Source organism: Juglans microcarpa x Juglans regia, chromosome 1D (assembly GCF_004785595.1).
Source record: "Juglans microcarpa x Juglans regia isolate MS1-56 chromosome 1D, Jm3101_v1.0, whole genome shotgun sequence".
NCBI lineage: Eukaryota > Viridiplantae > Streptophyta > Magnoliopsida > Fagales > Juglandaceae > Juglans > Juglans microcarpa x Juglans regia.
The window spans coordinates 3,214,554-3,232,902 of NC_054594.1; the positions used below are offsets into that span (position 1 = coordinate 3,214,554).

At 34.3% G+C, this 18,349-nt stretch overlaps 3 protein-coding genes across 5 annotated transcripts; 2 read left to right on the forward strand and 1 right to left on the reverse strand.

Moving 5' to 3' along the window:
* LOC121237114 lies at window positions 1–417 on the forward strand. Its single transcript, XM_041133696.1, has one exon. It carries the CDS (start codon window positions 1–3, stop codon window positions 415–417), a length of 417 nt encoding a protein of 138 aa, XP_040989630.1.
* Window positions 418–9,538: 9,121 nt separating this feature from the next.
* On the forward strand, window positions 9,539–10,295 carry LOC121266047 (STS14 protein). The gene has a single exon (XM_041169744.1). It carries the CDS (start codon window positions 9,567–9,569, stop codon window positions 10,182–10,184), a length of 618 nt encoding a protein of 205 aa, XP_041025678.1. The 5' UTR covers window positions 9,539–9,566; the 3' UTR covers window positions 10,185–10,295.
* Window positions 10,296–11,235: 940 nt separating this feature from the next.
* Window positions 11,236–17,606, reverse strand: LOC121266026. Of its 3 annotated transcripts, XM_041169728.1 has the most exons (12): window positions 17,166–17,606; window positions 16,952–17,027; window positions 16,221–16,293; window positions 15,497–15,577; window positions 15,201–15,317; window positions 14,211–14,627; window positions 13,285–13,688; window positions 13,041–13,140; window positions 12,830–12,889; window positions 12,664–12,750; window positions 12,212–12,340; window positions 11,236–11,794 (listed from the first exon to the last, which is right to left on the reverse strand). In XM_041169728.1, the coding sequence occupies exons 2-12, from the start codon at window positions 17,023–17,025 to the stop codon at window positions 11,492–11,494; spliced, it is 1,845 nt and encodes a 614-aa protein (XP_041025662.1). In that variant the 5' UTR covers window positions 17,026–17,027; window positions 17,166–17,606; the 3' UTR covers window positions 11,236–11,491. The 3 variants fall into 3 exon arrangements, with proteins under 3 accessions (XP_041025662.1, XP_041025654.1, XP_041025670.1); XM_041169720.1 differs by lacking the exon at window positions 17,166–17,606 and having other exon boundaries at window positions 16,952–17,153; XM_041169736.1 differs by lacking the exons at window positions 15,497–15,577; window positions 17,166–17,606 and having other exon boundaries at window positions 16,952–17,153.
* Window positions 17,607–18,349: the final 743 nt, after the last annotated feature.

Below are 18,349 nucleotides of genomic sequence, written 5' to 3' on the forward strand. Positions count from 1 at the left end.
ATGGGTGCCTGTGTTTCATCCCAGGAGACAGAGACTAGTAAATCTAGAGGTAAACTTGAAGGAAAAGGAAGAGGACAAAGACAAGCACAAGAACAAGCAGATTGGTGCAACAACAAACAGCAGTCCAAGACAACAAAGGTGATTCACATGAACTACGGTTGGCTCAATGAAATCAAGCTACCGATGCAAGCCAAGGCTGTCACCTCCCAGAACCCCAACTGCTTCCTCTGCAGCTCCGAGTCCTTGTCCATCGGCAAGCGTCCGACACAGGTACCCCCCGAGGAGGAGCAGCAACCAGGTCATATTTACTTCCTTATGCCTTTGTCTCACGACTGTTTTGAAAAGGAAGATCAGTGTTTCGAGTTCTTGTTATTAACTCAGGGTCAGGATAATTTTAATTCTGTCCAGCGTTATTAATATAAGGTATAAAAGAAGGTACTACTTTTCCTGATCAAATCAATTAGAACGTCTTCACTTCCGATCAGATGTGCTGCTGCCAATTAAGTAACAATATACCGTCACTTTCTCAGAGAAAGTAATTTTGGTAGCCTGTAGAAACGTGGAAGAAAATGAGCAAGAATGTTTGAACATTATGTGGGGGAGCTCTATCTGGTGCTTGCTCAGATGAAAAGGGGATCAAGTGAAAATGGGGGAGGGCAGCCTATTCGGTCTCCTGTTGCATGTTAATTAATAATTAGCTGTGTTTGTTATTTGATGCTGCAAGTTTAGCAAAAGCAAGGAGTCATGATCAGTTTTTATATGAAATCTTGTTATATAGTCGTATTTATTGGTGTGATGGTTTTAAATGATTTCATTTAAATGATATTTATTTAAAACGTTGTATAATATGTATGTTTAAAAATGATAAAACTTAAGATAAAAAATAATATTAAAAAAATATTCATTCTCACGGACTTACCCTAATTAACCATTGCAAATATCTTACTTCTTGACACGAGATGGAACCTTGCGGTGAGAAAGATGGTAGATTACGAGACCCTACCCATTCAACCAAACATAAATATTTGGATCTTCTAAATTAAATTATATCAGGTAAATAGTGCATGTATTGTGTAAAAGTTTTTAAATAGAATTATTTAAAAATAAAAATAGTCATCGCAGCGATTCTATATTTATCACGCGTCTATATTTATCAGCGATTCTATAACTGATCAAAGTGGATTCCCAATTCGGCAATGTTTGGAGATAAAAATAGATGAAAAATCTGTAAATAGTGAAATAATTTGTAAATAATAGTAAAATTATTTAAGTTATGATATTTATGAAATTTTTTAAAAGGAGAGAGAAAAAATTAAATAAAAATATTATAAATTTAAAATATTGTTATAATATATTTTTTAATATTACTTTTTATTTTAGGATTTAAAGAATGTTGAATTTTTTTTTATATTTTTTTTATAAATTTAAAAAAATTATAATGATTAGATAAAAAAATTAAAAATTAAAAATTATTTATATTTGAGTGATTTTGAAAAGGAAAATACAATAAAATAGAATGAGATCAAACTCTCCGATCTTCCAAACAATTCTTAGCGTGCCACGAAAATCTACCACCTTCAGAGTGTGCCACGTGGATTTCTGTTTATAAGAAAAATGTTGTCATTAGTCAATATTCCATCGTTTTCTAACTTTATTTTCGTGTAATTAAATGCCTAGAAGTCTTCAGTAGGATCCAGAATACTGAATACTCATTTGTTTTCACAATAAGTTAAGGTGTCGTTTATTTTTAGAAATTTTCTCAATTCATTTTATCTTATCTTATTTATCTCATTTTATCTAATAAAATAATTATAAAATTTTTAAATTTTCATATAAAATAAAATAAAAAATTTAATTTTTTTAAATCTCAAAATTAAAATAATATTAAAAAAATATTCTAACAATATTTTATTCAATTTTTAACTTTAATCTCAATTTAACTTATATCATTTTATCTGTAAAAATAAACGAGACCTTAATAAAAAAAAAAAATTAAAAATCCATGTGTCCATGTCTCTGCTCCTTAGATTATAGACTATTTTGAAATTTTTTTTCTAGTAAATTTGATTTAATTTCAAAGTCAAAATTTTCACCCCTCAACTGACCGTTTATATATAAAAATACTCTCAGCACGGCTCGTCTCTTTTCGTTTCGTCTTATCTCATTATTATAATTTTTTTTAAAATTTAATATAAAATATAATAAATAATTTAACTTTTTTAAACTTGAAAATAATAATAATATTAAAAAATAATATTTTAAAAATATTTTTTTTAATTCATTTAAAATTATCTCATTTCATCTTATCTCATTATCCCAACATGCACTAAAATTATTGTCATGCCACCGAGTCTACATACAGCACTTATAAGTTCAAGAAATATAATAATAGAGATTTTTTTTTTTTTTTTTTCACAATCATATAAGTTCACCCGTTAGCCTTCTAATAAGGTTTTATTTATTTTCACAATCATTCTTATATAATCTCATCTAATTATTATAAATTTTTTATATTTTCACACAAAATAAAATAAATAATTCAACTTTTTTAAATTTTAAAATAAAAATAATATTAAAAAATATATTTTAATAATTTTTTAGTCAACTTTCTATTTTTATTATCTATAAAAACAAACCGGCCTTAGATAATATTTTACTCAACAAATCTTCTTAAAAATCTTGACCTTAGATAGTATTAGCAACATTTTCTTTTCTTGTTTAACATGGGTGAGTTAGATTGGATCATTAATTCTCTTAGTATGAAATCAAGATGTTGCCAATTAATACAAATGATCTTGATGTATTAGCAACATCTTGACCTTAAGTGATTATTGCTCAATAAATCTTCTTAAAAATGACCGAACAGTTAAGTATTTTCATTATCGATCTTTCTCCTTATTAGCCTTCCCAGCATCAATCAACCCATCAAATTTGAAAAAAAAAAAAATGGTCTAAAGGTCAAATCGTGCTAATAGGTTTCTTCCCATTGCATTCACAAGATCCTTATCTCTCTCGTTGAAATTCTATGATTAGTTGCCATTAATCTTGTCTCCTGATTACATATATCTCCATCTTCTTGGGATGATAAAAAAAAATGGGGAGATTGGACGAACTATCAACTATTTTATAATGCTTGTCCTAAAAATATGAAGAGTTGTAATGTGTTTCTGGCTCGTTTGCTTTCGCAGATGAGATAAAGTAAATTGAGATTAAAGTTAAAAAATTGAATAAAAAGTTGTTAGAATATATTTTTTTAATATTATTTTTGTTTTAGAATTTGAAAAAGTTGAATTGTTTATTTTATTTTGTATTGGGAGTTGATAAAGTTGTGTAATGATGAGATGAGATGAGATGAGATGTTTTCTGAAAACAAACGAGGCCAAACTATCAATGGTTTCAATGTACAAATTTGGTTGGGAGTTCAATTTCTTCCCAGTTTGCAGGAAGATTTGGTTGGGAATTTTTTTGTTAATCGGTTGACGACTTAGAAAAATCCTGCATTGGTTGATTCTCCGACATGACTAATTTCAGTTAGGAAAGAATACAAATTTACTTTACATGATTTTCTTTTCCACAGATCCTGAGCATGTATTTGTCAACCTTTTAAATTTGCTACAAGGTGTATCTGCTCTTAATTTTCTTCTGTTTCACTGAAAGAGAAACCGTGGTAAGCCACCAAGTTGAAAGAGAAACAATTTTTGTAATCTTTCTAGTCGAGGGTTGTAGCCAAGCCACCAAGTCCCTAAACCTCACTCGTTTCAAGCCTTTAGTTCTTATGAATGCTTTATTTAGTGCCAAAATGAGAATTTGGAGATTGGTTAAAATATGCTGCTTATACTTTCAAGCATATAGTGTAATGCCAACTCTAAGGTGTACCTGATCCATTATTAAGCTTAGAAGATTGTGTCAAGCATATAATGTAATGCTAACTTTAAGCAAAGCTCTAAGATGATATGGAATATGCCAATTTGTAGATTATTTAAACTCCGTATATCCTCTCTTCTTAATTATAGTACCTATAGATATTGTAGAAACCATTTTAATTTTTGCCTCTCTTTTTGCTGTAGCTAGATAAGGTATTAGTTTTTGTCTATGTTTTTGCAGTAGCCAGAAACCATATGAATTTTTGCAAACTTCTTAATTGAGTTTGATTGAGTTGCATGATCCCAACTTATTTTGCTTTGAATGATGGATTCACAAATCATGGAGGGGGAAGAGTATTCTGCTACGCGAACCATTCTAAAAAAGTATTGTGAATTTAATGGAGTTATATGTCTGAAAAATGCACTTTAAGAAAAACATTTTATATGTTTGCTCTTTAGATTTTCTTACTCATGCTTGTTTTCATTAGTGGGGAGTTGACTTATATGTTAATCATATTTTTGTAATTGTATATGGTGTCCTCCACTTTCTTCCATTATGAGTAAAATAGTATTGATTCATCTCGTTTCTATATTATATGAGTATAGAACCTGTCCTTCATTGAAAACATATAGAAGAGGATTCAAAGTACTAGCCAAATGGGCTTGAGCACGGGGATTCCAAGTGTGAAATGTATTTTTAGATATGTATGCGATGATTATCTTATTTACCTTCGAGATATATGCAGTGGTTTGAAGGCACAAAAACTCTTCACCACCCCCAAAATCTTGTACGTTGGAATCCTTGTTTGGTTGTTTTCACATTTATAATCAAGGTATGCCATAGTTATGATAAGTTAGATAATAATGGTGCAGGTTAAACTTGCATCATTTCACAACAAATACTTGAGAAGCAAGAAGATAGAAAAGAGATTATCTATCTCACAAAAGGGAGGCTTGAGCTGGACTAACGGAGAGAGGAGATGGAATTATGAGGATGGACCAAAGTTTTGAATATCGTTTTGGTGACCGTTTCGATTAAGACATTGGAACGAAATATTTCGGTATCGATACCGTTTCAGATATCGTTTCGGGATAGTCTATATATAGATAAATTAATTATATTTGTATAAATTATATTTCAAATAATATCAATGTAAATCTTAAAAAGTTAAAATACATATTTATAAAACTCAATAATACTTGTAAGTTCTTAATCCAACTATTAAAAAAAAATAATTACTCATCTTCATCACGAACATGAGAGTAGGGATTTGATTTTCAATCCTCAAGAAAAGAGAATTAAAAGAAGTTAAGAAAATAGTCTTTAGAAAATTAGAGTGAAAATTATGAAAATACATTAAAAATATAAAAATAAAAAATTTCGGCCAGTACACCGAAAACCAGCCAGTATTGACCGAAACACACCGAAATGGCCAGTATTCAACCTGGTACAAAACCCCTATCTCACCCATATCGATTACTGTCCAGTACGGTACATACCGGCCAGTACCGATACAGTATTAAAAATATTGGGATGGACACCTCAAGTTTGTCTCCAATGCAACAAGAGTATTTCCATTGTATCCAATTGCAAATACTTGAGAAGAGAAGGTCTACGAAACCATGACTGGATTTGTCATGAGCTGCAAATGAAAGTTTTTTAATAAGGTAACAATGAAGTTCTATTTGATCTTTTTTTGTAAAGAATTCAGCACAAACCTGGAAGCCCATGTGTGAATGCATATTGACTACAACACACCACCAGTAGATAGTTATATTTTGATTCCTTTTTGTAAATAAAGCAAGGAAAGTTGACACACTAAACTGTGGGTAGTTACTAACTACATGTCAGACTGTTCATACGGGCCGGGTTTTTTCCCGGCCCGGTCCGGAACTCGGATGACCTGATTCCGGTTCCAGGTTCCGGCCCGGATCAAATTCGGGCTGGAACCCGCATTACAAAACCTGGATTATAAAACCCAAATTAATCCGGGCCGGATCCGGTTATGAAACCTGGGTTCTGGATTTAACATCCGGTACCCGGGTTATATATAAAAACAAAAACCCTCATTCTTGAATCTTCTGTGAGATGTCCTCTCTCTCGCTCAAACTCCAGCTCCAATCGTCCCTGACTCTCGGTATGTTCCTCTCTCTCTCTGTGTTTTGAGCGTTTAATGTTTTCTTAGATCTCCTATTTTTTCTTTAACATGGGTCATTTTTCACTACTGATCTACCCAGATCTTAAGTTTCTTCAGCCAAACAGATCTAGACGCTGAACCTTAACTCGGAAGATATGATGGGCTCTTAGCCCCAGCTTCAGCCTCGGTTCTTTGGGACAGTTACTGATCCAGACGCTGGTATATATACGGTTACTCTCATGTCAAGCTTTTTCCCTCGGGTACAAACAAAAGAAATTAGTTTTTACCGACTTTTTTTGTTTGTTTGTTTGTTTGTTTTCTTGCAGATACTGCTCCGAGGCTTAGGAGTAACACCTTCTATTCTCCTTAGAAGCGTAACATTCGGTCGCTGCCAGAAACAAACCATGAGATTAGGCTACCAAAGGATTGGACTTATTGATTCCCGTTTCAATCTGTGTGCTTCATATCCTTATTTTTTGGGAGTTTTAAGAAGCAAAAGAAATTTGGAAGCTTTTAGTTTGCTATAGGAATAGATATATTAAGATACAGTGTCTGAAAGAATGAAGAAAGAAATGGTGAAGAAGATGAAAGAATAGGTTTTTGGGTGTAGGTTTAGAGGTAAAAAATGTCGAATTCAATAAAGCTACAACTCTTGTCTTTCGGTTGGGCTCACACGAGGAAGTGGTGGATGGGATTTTTTTTTTTTTTGTAGTTTGGGAATAAGCTTTGGGATCGATTGGAAGAAAATCACAAGGTTAAAGAGGAGGGGTTGGAGCCCGGATTGGGAATAAGCTTTGCCCAGCATATGGATATTACAAAAAAAATTTAATTAAATAAAGGTTTTCACTAAAAAAAAAAAAAAAGGGTATAACCCAGACCCGGATTTCTGGATTTTGAAAACCCGAATCGACCCGGGTTTCGACCCGGACCAACCCAGTCTAGGTTCCAACTCGGATTTAAAACCCGAGTCCCGATCCGGGTTTACCCGGGTTCCCGGGTTGGAACCCGGATAAACACCCCTAACTACATGAAACTTGCCACTTTTGAAGCAGCCACTTTATATTTGGATCATGTGTTATCTCTTTCGAAATTATGAGGGTGGCACACTAATCTGCCTTGTATGAATATTGTGGTGTATTTTGGATGTATGAATATTAATTTCCATGAATGAATATTGTGGATGTATGTATACAAATTGTGAAGCTTCTGTTGTGCAAATGACAGGGTAGTATCAAGTATGTATGTATGGACTGTATATATGCAAATGAATAGAATGTATATAGGTTGCTGCATGTTTGACCACAATGTCTTAACATTGAGTGACATCCAGGTCTGTATATCCTCGTAGACGTACAGGAGCCCCATGTCTAACTTGAGTATTTCTTACCATATTAGACGTGCAGGAACTACTATGTAATAGGTTATGTTAAATTGAAATTGAGTCTGACATATCATTTATTTTATAAAATGACAAATGGGCCGTTTTTGAAGTTAAATAACATATCCATACTTAATTGCACATATAATTTATTGAAGTTAAGGTTACATCTTGTACAAAATAAGAATATAACATTAGGTTAAATACAGTGAAATATAAAAGAAAAGTACTTAAAATTGATTATATATTTACCATAAATGTTTGATCAAATCTAATTGGAGTTGAGAATGAAGTCTTTGATCTCGAATTTAATGATGACATTGAATGAAGTTGAGAAATTTATCTGTATGTTCATAGGACATTGGATCTTGGAATATTTCATTGTTTTGTTCATAAACAAAGTCTTCTACACAGAGATATGAATGTCGCTCATTTTTTACGTTCATATTATGTAATATACACGTCGAATGCTCGTTTGTTTTCAGAGATGAGATGAGATTAAAGTTAAAAAGTTGAATAAAATATTATTAGAATATATTTTTTAATATTATTTTTGTTTTGGGATTTAAAAAAGTTGAATTGTTTATTTTATTTTGTGTAGAGATTTGAGAAAGTTGTAATGATGAAGTGAGATGAGATGAGATGTTTCTTGAAAACAAAACGAGGTATAATTTCCTTCAGTGATTGTCGATAAAAAAAAAGTGCATGTCCACATATAATTGCAATTATCTTGAGAATATTCTTTTGCAATTATAAAAAATGAATACTCTCATAATATGCACAAGAATATCTTAAGAATATTATTTCACAATTATCGAATATGCTCATAATATATTTTGAAAATATTTTCATTCTATAATTTCTTCTTTTTATTTTTTGAATCAATTTAAATTTTAGTTTAGCTTATAAATTTGAATTAATCTAAATTGGACATAATTATATAATATTGTATATAGGGAGATATTACAAATATCAAAAGATATGAGGATATCATTGGTAGTTAGAGAAAATATTTGAAATGAATAAAAAAATATTAAAAAGTATAATATTTAAATAATATAAAAAAATAAATAAATTGATGTATGATATATTATAAAAATTAATATATAAAATAAAAAAAATGAATTTTAATAATATATTTTAAAAGATATGATGAACAACTAGTTGAAAATGCCATAAGATTATAAGCTACACAAGTCTTTGAGGTTTTGAAGGTTATCAGCTTTTTTTTTTTTTTTTTGTAAGCTTTGAAGGTTATCAGTTATGTGTGGATTAGCTTATACTTCCAATTTTTGGCCCCAATATGTACATATTCTTTCCCTTCTATCTTTGCCTTCAAAAAAAAAAGGTCAACGGTACCCAACAAAACAAGAGCAACCACGTGTACAAAGTTTGATCACCCTGTACTCACAAAATCATGAATGCACCTCACACGTGGCTGCCTAGCTTGCAGATCAGAGCCAACAATGTCACGTGCTATGCTGCAGAAAAGAAATAAGAGTACGCCCGTTTCGATTTCACTGAGCAATAAAATACACCAAAACCAATAATTTCCCCACTCGATATGGGTAGTAGCAGCCTCCCACCTCACACCATTAAAGCCCTATGGTTGCAACCTAAGAAGTAAGATACCTCAAAGTCCGGATGTAAATGTTGAAGATTCAAGTTTAAACTTTTACTAATAATAGATAGATAAATGAACACCGTACAATCTATATGAAAAAAAGTAATAAATTATGAGAACTAGATGGAAAAAAACTAATTTTTTAATACTAAATTTTATTATTTTTTAAAAAGATTGTACGACGCTTGCGCATTATCTAGTATTATTATATTATAAGACCCATCTTAATGAAATTTAGGCTACGTTTGGATGTTGAGTTGGGTTGAATTCTTTATTAATATATAATGGTGAGTTAAGATGGTAGAATGAGTTATGTGGGGTTCACTTAATATGAATTTAGATGTGTTTGAATGTTAAGATAAATTTAAATGTGTTTATAGAAAGTTAAAAAAAATTGTGGATCTCACATGTAAATATCTATTGAGTTAAAAAGGATTGTGATTCTACGTGTAAAGAGATATTGAGTTGAGATGAATTTAATTATTTAAGAGTTCAATATTTGAATATTAGAAGATGTATAAATCTGTTCGAGCTGAGCTTACTGCATAACCAAACCATCCAACATGGTCCATCCAACAGTCTATAAATTTTCAACTACCATTTGCACTGCTGATTACTGCACATCAGATAGAAAAATGGCCTCTGCCTTGCTTGTGCTCATTGCTCTAGCCATATCTCACGGTTCAGCACAAGGGGCTGCACCATCGACAAGCCCCAACACAAGCGCTGGAACCCCGGAGCCGGTGCCGCTTCCCAAAGCAGCAGAGGAATTCCTCCAAGGACACAACCAAGCAAGGGCAGCAGTTGGGGTCGGCCCACTAAGCTGGAGCTCGCAGCTAGCCAACGCCACGAGCCTGCTTGTCCGGTACCAGAGAAACAACATGGGCTGCAAATTCGCAAACTTGAGCAGCAGCAAGTACGGCGGAAACCAGTTATGGGCAGGCGGCCAGATCGTGACACCAAGCATGGCCGTCGATGTGTGGGTGAAAGAGAAGGAATACTATAACCACACAGACAACTCGTGCCTGCCGGATCATCGGTGCGGCGTCTACACTCAGGTGGTGTGGAGGAAGTCTCTGCAGTTGGGTTGTGCTCAAGCTACTTGTGTGAAGGAGGACGCCAGTCTAACGATCTGCTTCTATGATCCTCCGGGGAATGTTGTTGGGGAGAGCCCTTACTAGCTAGAGATTTGTAATTAGAGATTTCCTTTGTGAACTTAGGATCTGGTTTTAAAGCTTCTTGCATGGTTATGGAAGCTTTGATGTGAAATAAATGTTTGATGTGCAAGTTGTCATCTTTAAATTGCAATAATCCGAAGGTCTTTACTTGCAATTAGTATTGCTTTAAGCATAAGAAAGAAATGGGTAGGAAAGATCACACAAATTGTAGAGCAAAGAGAGAATGAAAAGACCAAAATGTGATTCATGTTGAGTGATTAGTGAGCTTATTATTATGGATAAAGATCCTCTCAAGTCCATATTAGAATTTGAGTATTTGAAGTATGAGAGACATATATACATGAAATGGTCACAGTCTGAGACATTTCTCGAGCATTTAATACTGTCAAGAAATTTACATATACATCAACAAAAATAGTAAGATCCACTTCACGTATATATCTATGAACATAACCTGATGCATTGATCATCTCTCTAGGGGAGAATTTCTGAAGATAAGAGCCTTGATGTCTTCAATCTCCTTATTTTAAAAAATGTGATAAGAAAACTGTTGTTAACAAACTGTTGTTAGCCAGGCCACCGTAAACGGACAGATGATAATAATTGAATCAAGAGAAAGAGAACCTTTTCCTCCATTTTCTTCTTCACAGCTTTCAGTCACAAGCATTAGTGTGTTCACGTGACTATATCCCCCATTTTAATTTTTGAAGAGATTTTGATTAAAAACTGTCTTATATATCCCACCTCCTTTCACTGTACTCTCTAATTTCACAAAACAAAACAAAACTCCTATTCAAAATGACCCAAGTCCGAGTAGAAATAACAAGAACTGGACACACTTCACAATTGCTAATAACTTTAGATCTGTTATTAATTGAGGATAAAGTTAGGTGGTGAATGAGAATCTAACTTGTATGCTTTCGACTCGGTTCCTATAAATTTGTACAATTTTATTTTTATTATCTTATAGTATCATTGTCTTAAATGAATGCATAAATATAAACTAAAAGGCGGAGGGCAAAGAGTAGTCATGGTACAGTTTAGACTAAAAAAATGCACCTTGAAACAGATTATTTACATTTCTCAATGCAAAATCTCCCTTCTTTCACAAAACTACAGCAATGAGGATAACAGGGCCAGATGGAGATCACATAAAGCGAGTAACCAAAGCCATAGATCAAACTTGTATCCTCCCTTTTCCGGCTTCACATTCTACTTTGTACAAAGATAATGGTAAATTCTCCTAGTATACAGTCTTATGAACATTGCATTCTACCCCAAGTATTAAGCAGCAGGCAATGCAAGCAAAATCACTTAATCAGGTCTTTAGAAATCAAATACCGAAAGGTGAAGTTGTGAGGAACCCACTCGATGCTCTTGCGAGATTTCCCTATCTTACATTTCTTGACACTCTTCCTCAAAGATTCGGGTAACGACTGTTGGATCATCTCTATCACTCCAGCTGGACACAAACCAGCGTCCTTCACAAATGACTCAACCATCTTTGGTAAAAGGATTTTATGATTCTTGCTTACACCAAAGGTAGCTCGAATGTACTCTTCTTTTGCAGCTTCCAGTTCTTGAACTACTCTCTTGGGCGTGTACACACGAACCTAAACGAAACAAAAAGATTAAAAGATTAAAATGATTCCCAGTTAGTAGCAAGTCGCACCGCATGATATGATCGCAGTTCTATCCTTCATCATATGTTGAATTTGTTTTAACTTTTAGATGTTTATGAGATAGAAACACTGGTGCAGAACTTGCATAGTTTCACACCAATGAATAACTTTTTTTTAGGATCCAAGCATATTTGTTCCAAGCCCTCTGAAGAATAAAATACTTCCTACATACTTTCCTCATTTTCTTGTCTTTTTCCCCGGGGGGAGGGGGGGGGGGGGGGGGGGGCGGAAATGGTTTTTTGTTTTGCAGCAGACTATACTAGGGAATAATAAGCATCTGTACAGAAGAAGCCATGAGAATGAAATTATTCATAAAACCGAAAAACCATAAAAAAAAAAAAATAGTACCGCAGGATCAGAATGGCTTCCCGAACAGAGAGCAAAGTGTAAAAGAGGCTCTGGATGCTCAATTGAATATGCTTGGCGTTCATCTCTAGATTTGAATTTCAATCTTGAAGAAAGTAACATGCGAAGCCACTACAAGCACAAGCAAGCTTTATAAGCCTCACTACAAATATGAATTTGGAAGAGGCTCCAAGGTAAATTACAAACTGAAAGGAAAATAAAGTGTAGTTGTCTTGTGGAAAATATTCATAAATTTGAGCTCCTACTGAGGTGAGCGAAAATAAATAGGAGGATAGGCTTAAGAACTGCTATGCAGCAAAAATGTTTTTATGTTTATTAAGGAGAAACTTTAAAGGCCAGCGATCGAATCTAAGACCGGATCATTCCACCAGATTCGAATGAAGAGCATTCAGAAAAGATGTTAACACTAACGAAACCAAAGTTTTGGGATCCACCTGTCCAGGACGAGACATTCGGCAACCTAGAATAGAACTCTGTATGGTGTCTGGACTGATGATGTGACCCCCAACGTTGTATGCAGCCTGTTTTGTACAAATTTGTAAGAAGACAACTAATCACACAATGGATATACTCCTACACAACCAAGGAGGCTCATCCTACCTTTAAGAGTAGAAAAACTCTCTTGACATTGTTCTGTGGAATCCCATAAGCCAAGTACGCCTATTTGGGAACAAAAAGTTATTACGTTTCACATGCATCAAATATAGAGGTATAGAAAGAAGTAATCACAATAAAGTCTTTTTTTCTTTTTTTTTTTTTTTTTGTAAGCTAACACTATGAAGTTAACATGTTTATTGATGAGAATCATTACATGCATCACCAAAGCATTGTGTATGTTAATCCAGAAGGCTAGCTTCTCTTCATGTTTCAACTTCCTAGGATCTACTACTTCTAAGCGGCAGATAAGTGACCTGCAACAGAACAACACATATTCATAACGAAAATCACAAGAGACTAGAATTCAATTGAAACACTGGTATTTTTTTCCTCTTCCAATTGAAATTTAGCACCATTGGCCTAAGATTTTTCTCGGGTAAACATGTCCAAAGCTTCACCTGAAATTCTGTATCAGGTATTCAGTATCACCCAGTTTTTTACCATCTCTGTATATCCAGGGTACTTCAACCATTGTGCTGTATGGTCCACTGAACTCTTTGAGTCCTTCCACATGGAAAGGATTATCTAACCGTACATCAAATGATGAGTTATTCCTGAAACCAGGACTCCACATCTCACACTGATCTCGTGGAGAAAATGCACTCATTGATGACATAGATGAATTGGGAGATGAGAGGCCATTATGAGTCAATGGTGGATCTGCCAGCTTGCAATACAAGGCTGACATACACTTAATCATGTCCTCAGAAAGCTTGTTAGGTGTCTCTGGAACATGATCAGAGATGCGGGTACCAAGATGCTCTGCCAGACTGACTATATTTGATGAAGTATTCTCAGCATACTGTAGAGAAGAAACTGAAAGTCATAATCCACTGAATGTCTAACCATTGCAATATATACTTATACATGGATTACATGACCTTCACATGTTTGTTGCTTCCCACATACCAAGATGATTGGAATTTAAAAACCATTTCATCTATAAAATAGATTTTTTTAGAGGATGCTACCCTGTACTTTTATTGATAACCCACAATAGTGCAAAACAAAGTTCAGTTATCTTATGTTGTAAAAATATAGAGTAGCTTGAATCCAGCCCCCATATAGTTTACTCTACTTTGTATCATAATATTGTAGCAATTGCAACAGGATAGCCAAAAATACATCTCCACATCATGTCACAATGACATTTTTCCATCATTTTATCCCTTATCAAAGGAAAATTGAAATTAATGGGATTGTCCTTCTCCGGAACCAATGCTAAGGCATATCATGATGTGATGTCACCAAAAGCAATTGGCAATATCAAGGGAGCCAAGCTCCAATTTAAGAAAGTTGGATTATGTGATTGAACTTAAGTTACCTCCATAATGGACAAAGGTTGGGAATGGCATGCACGTAATGCCTCTGCTGGAGGTGAAGTTCTAGTTGAAAACACTGAAAATTGGGATAATGAGGAGTGACAGCGATGAACATCAGAATATAATAGCTTCCCTTCTCGACCAATTCCACGGGATTCCTTGCCAGGATTGTCAAGTGATTCACAAGCAGATTGTACTGCTGAACTTTCCCTCTTTGATGTAATATCAGGCCTGGAAACTTGGGGAATCCTCCCTCTTGACGTATTTATAGATGATTTTAATCTTTCATCCTTGGAAGATGGAGGTACAGAGGATATCTGTTGATCAAATGCTTTCCGGTACAAGGAAAGAAGATATTGCTCCAAATACACGACTTCCAACTCTAAAACTGCAATTTCCTTGATTAACTCTGTGGCTGGCTGGAGACATCCAAAAGTAACGTTAAAATGCAGTCTGAGAAAAGAAAATGCAGCTATGAGGCAAAAGGAAAACCAAATCCAGAGTCAGTAAACAACACCAGAATCATACATGACTCTGGTTAAAAAAAAATAATGACTAGAATAAAACCATAAAACTAGTTAATATCAGAGTCCAAGATTCATAAATCCCAAGAACCTTTAAGAAGTTGAACAACACATGGTGTCGATTTAGATGGCAAGTGGTGTCTAACATACTTACCCGAAAGAAAATAATTCATTGAGAATTACCAGTAGATATTGACAGTTCAAAGTTTGTTTTGTTTTTCTCAGGTAAATGAAATTCCGGTTAAAACAAAGCAGCATTACAAATAGAATCCAAAATCTCAAGATATGGGAAAACCACATCTAAAATGGTGGCACTGCAATTAACTGATGTAAATAATTTGCATACTCTCTGTCTCTGTCTGTCTGTCTGTCTGTCTCTCTCTCTCTCTCTCTCTCTCTCTCTCTCTCTCTCTGTCTCACACACACACACACACACAATGCTTTTCTTGTTTGTAAGATGTAGATTACCTTGGGCATTAAGATTTCAGTTGTCTTCTCGTGAGAGGAAGACCTATAACCCAATGCCTTTTCTAAAGCATTGCGGACCTCAAATTGGTTCTTTAGTCCCTTCTCAAGTTGCAGAATCTGCATGGAAGATATTCAACAAATAAGTAATTATAAGAAACAATGACTGTGAAGCTGGAACCTATTCTCAATACACTGCTGAACTAATCCATAAGGCCCATAACCCAGAAAATGGATTAGACTAAGCTTTTTGAATCTTCTAAACATGGTTATCAAGAAGAAAAAGTTGAACTCTATACCTCTTGCCTCAAAGAATTATGAACTTCAGCCTTGGCAGATGGTTTCTTCTTGGTTTTAATATTTTTTAAGTGCCCCATATCCTGAAACCAGGCAAAATCCATAAATTAGAAATCCAAGTAGCTTGTGAAATTATATATGCAAAATTAACTGAGAAAGATCTACATGAGAGCCATACAAAATGGTAATTCCTTAGTAAAAGGTGTTAACTCAGCTCAACCAAGCCTATACAGCAACTACTGAGGGTCACTTAGGCTGGTTGGGATAGCAAAATCCTCCCATCTAATCCCATCCCATCTCATCTCAATATCCAAAGACCACAAATACAAACACTTTTCTAATTCAAATTTTCAACTTTTTCATCTACTCATTACCTAATCATTACAACTTTCTCAAACTTCCAAACAAAACATAAAAAACAATTCAACTTTTTCAAATCTCAAAATAAAAATAATATTAAAAAGTTATGTTCTAACAATATTTTAACGTTATAATATTTTTATTCAATTTTTTCTTTCTCATTTCCCAAAATCCCATAAAACATTTTAACTTAAATCATTTCACTACTATTCATAGATCATCTCATCTCATCTCATCATCAAACGAGGCCTTATGCTTTGGATGGCATTGTATTGGGGTCATTAAGATGCATAATGGCAAAAATCAAACAAACAATAAGATGAAGTGGATAATTTCTCGAAAGACAAAAATAGTAACCAATGTTACCAGCTTTATACTTTCAGAGGCCTTAAAGGAACTATCGACGCCATCTTCCTCCACGCTTCTCTTATCAGGAAAGCTGCCAGAGACAGAGCATACACAGAATTAATAGAAACTCGATATATAGCTATTATCCAATTACAAACCCAAGCAACTAAAATTTCATTGGTCTGCCACACGGAAGAACAACAACAACAACAACAACTACATCTCCAGCCCCTTCCACTGGGGTCTATTTAGAAATCATTTTCCCTAAGCTCATGTCGAAGGGCTTTCTAATTACATTCAATGCGTGATATTACTTAATAATTCACATACCTTAAAAACTTTGTCAGAAGATAAGGGGCGTGGAAAACAGGTGGGAAACAAATATACAAATTATAGGCAGCGCAATATGTGTGTGCGTGTACATACATATTTTCATGCCTAAAAGCCGAGCTTCAGTCTAAAACAACCCATTTTCACCCTTTCTCGAAGCTCTGGACCTTTGATTTCCACATCAGCCAGATAATCATCCGGCATATACCCCCTTGGGAGGAATGACTCACATGTATGGACATTAACCAAAAGAAAAAGGTGATTGGAGCTCAAATTTCCAATTTTCCTCTATAACCCATCTCAGAAGTCATTCCTGTTAATGCACCTCCGCAAGTAATATACCAAAATCTAGAAAACGTATAAGGAGAATGATAGCTAATTAACAAGAGAACTTAAAAACCCGGCAATAAGATAGCTACCTCTTTGAACGCCTGTGCTTTGGGCTCATTCTCTGTCCAAGCAGTTTAATATCTCTACTCTCCTCAAACCCCATCTCTGAAAATCACCCCAAAACAGAAATCTCAGCGAAACAAAAACATTTCATAGAAGCATACAAGGAAGAACAGAAAAACAAGAGCACCATAACTTCAGAGAGAAAAAAGAAGAAGAGAAAAAAAAGAGCAGAACAGTTACCATTACACTCCAGAACAAAATAAGCAAATGCCCAGATGGAATGAATGAGAGAAAACCGCGGCCCACTTATCCGAAAGACCAAATGACGGTTTTTAGCGACCTCCGATTACACTCAGCTTCCAATTCTCGTATTGGCTTTCAGCAACGCAGAGCTTTAAGTACCCACAAAGTGATCATTTTGCTGCTACCAGAGTCTGAACATATAGCAGAGCTGAAACGATGGCACAAAACTCACAAAAATCCGGCCAAGAAAACAAAAAGGTGCAAGCTTTTGACCAGCGAAAGCCTTCTCTTTGAAGGGTCAATCGCTATAAATCTTTAAGCTCTTGTGAGGGAGGAGTGGCTTTTTGCGTTAAAAGTAGTAAACCAGTTCGTGTGCTTTTAATTGTCAAAGCGTCCAAAAGCGGACAATTTTCACTCGAACCAAAGATCGGACAAATTGAGAGGAAAATGAATTCCGGGTATTGACTGTTGGGAGTGAAAATATATATATGTACGTTCATGGCTCTGTTGGATATAACGTTATATAACGATCCAATTTACCACATTCTCTATTTTTTTTTTGAAAGAACCACATTCTCTATTCTTGTTGTGAAGCAAGTGGGAGTTGGTGAACGCCAGGTCCAACTTTGTCCCATATTGCTATGCATAGTATCCTACATGTCGTATCTATGAGGTTCTACTTCTACTGTTTAACACCCCTAAGATACCTTTCGAGTGTACATCAAATTACATAAATTAATTGCCTCTCTTTTAGTATCAGTTTCTTGTCAGGATGCCAAGAATGTAACGATGGTTGTATTGTCTTCCTTTGGAAAAATTAATAAGACACTTACAACTATTTTTACCATTTTTATATAAGAATAATTCTTCTCATCAGCCAGTATTTACTATCTCACATCTTATGAAAAAAAATTATCAGTGTAAGATGTGGAAGTAAATAGTAATTAATATTTGATATATAACAAAATCCTTTATATAATCATGGAATTGTGTAAATAGTTATAAAAATGGTTATAGTCTATTAAATAGCGTGATCAAGAATTTTCAGCTCCTATACCTTTGATTAGGGATCTTACCCGAAATTTGTTTCATCAATTTAGCCATGATAATTAAACCCATTTAACAAAAACTCACAAGATCCCAAATCATAATTAGTCCATCAAATCCCACTACTCTTAATT

What these genes read in the sequence shown, in the direction of transcription:
- LOC121237114 (XM_041133696.1), top strand. Translation starts at nt 1, where the DNA reads ATGGGTGCCTGTGTTTCATCCCAGGAGACAGAGACTAGTAAATCTAGA.
- LOC121266047 (XM_041169744.1), top strand. Translation starts at nt 9,567, where the DNA reads ATGGTCCATCCAACAGTCTATAAATTTTCAACTACCATTTGCACTGCT.
- LOC121266026 (XM_041169728.1), bottom strand. Translation starts at nt 17,025, where the DNA reads ATGGGGTTTGAGGAGAGTAGAGATATTAAACTGCTTGGACAGAGAATG. An exon ending in AAGCACAGGCGTTCAAAGAG is followed by an intron (nt 16,294 to 16,951) that starts GTAGCTATCTTA and finishes TGTCTCTGGCAG; the next exon opens with CTTTCCTGATAAGAGAAGCG. An exon ending in GAGTTTTTCTACTCTTAAAG is followed by an intron (nt 12,751 to 12,829) that starts GTAGGATGAGCC and finishes TGTACAAAACAG; the next exon opens with GCTGCATACAACGTTGGGGG.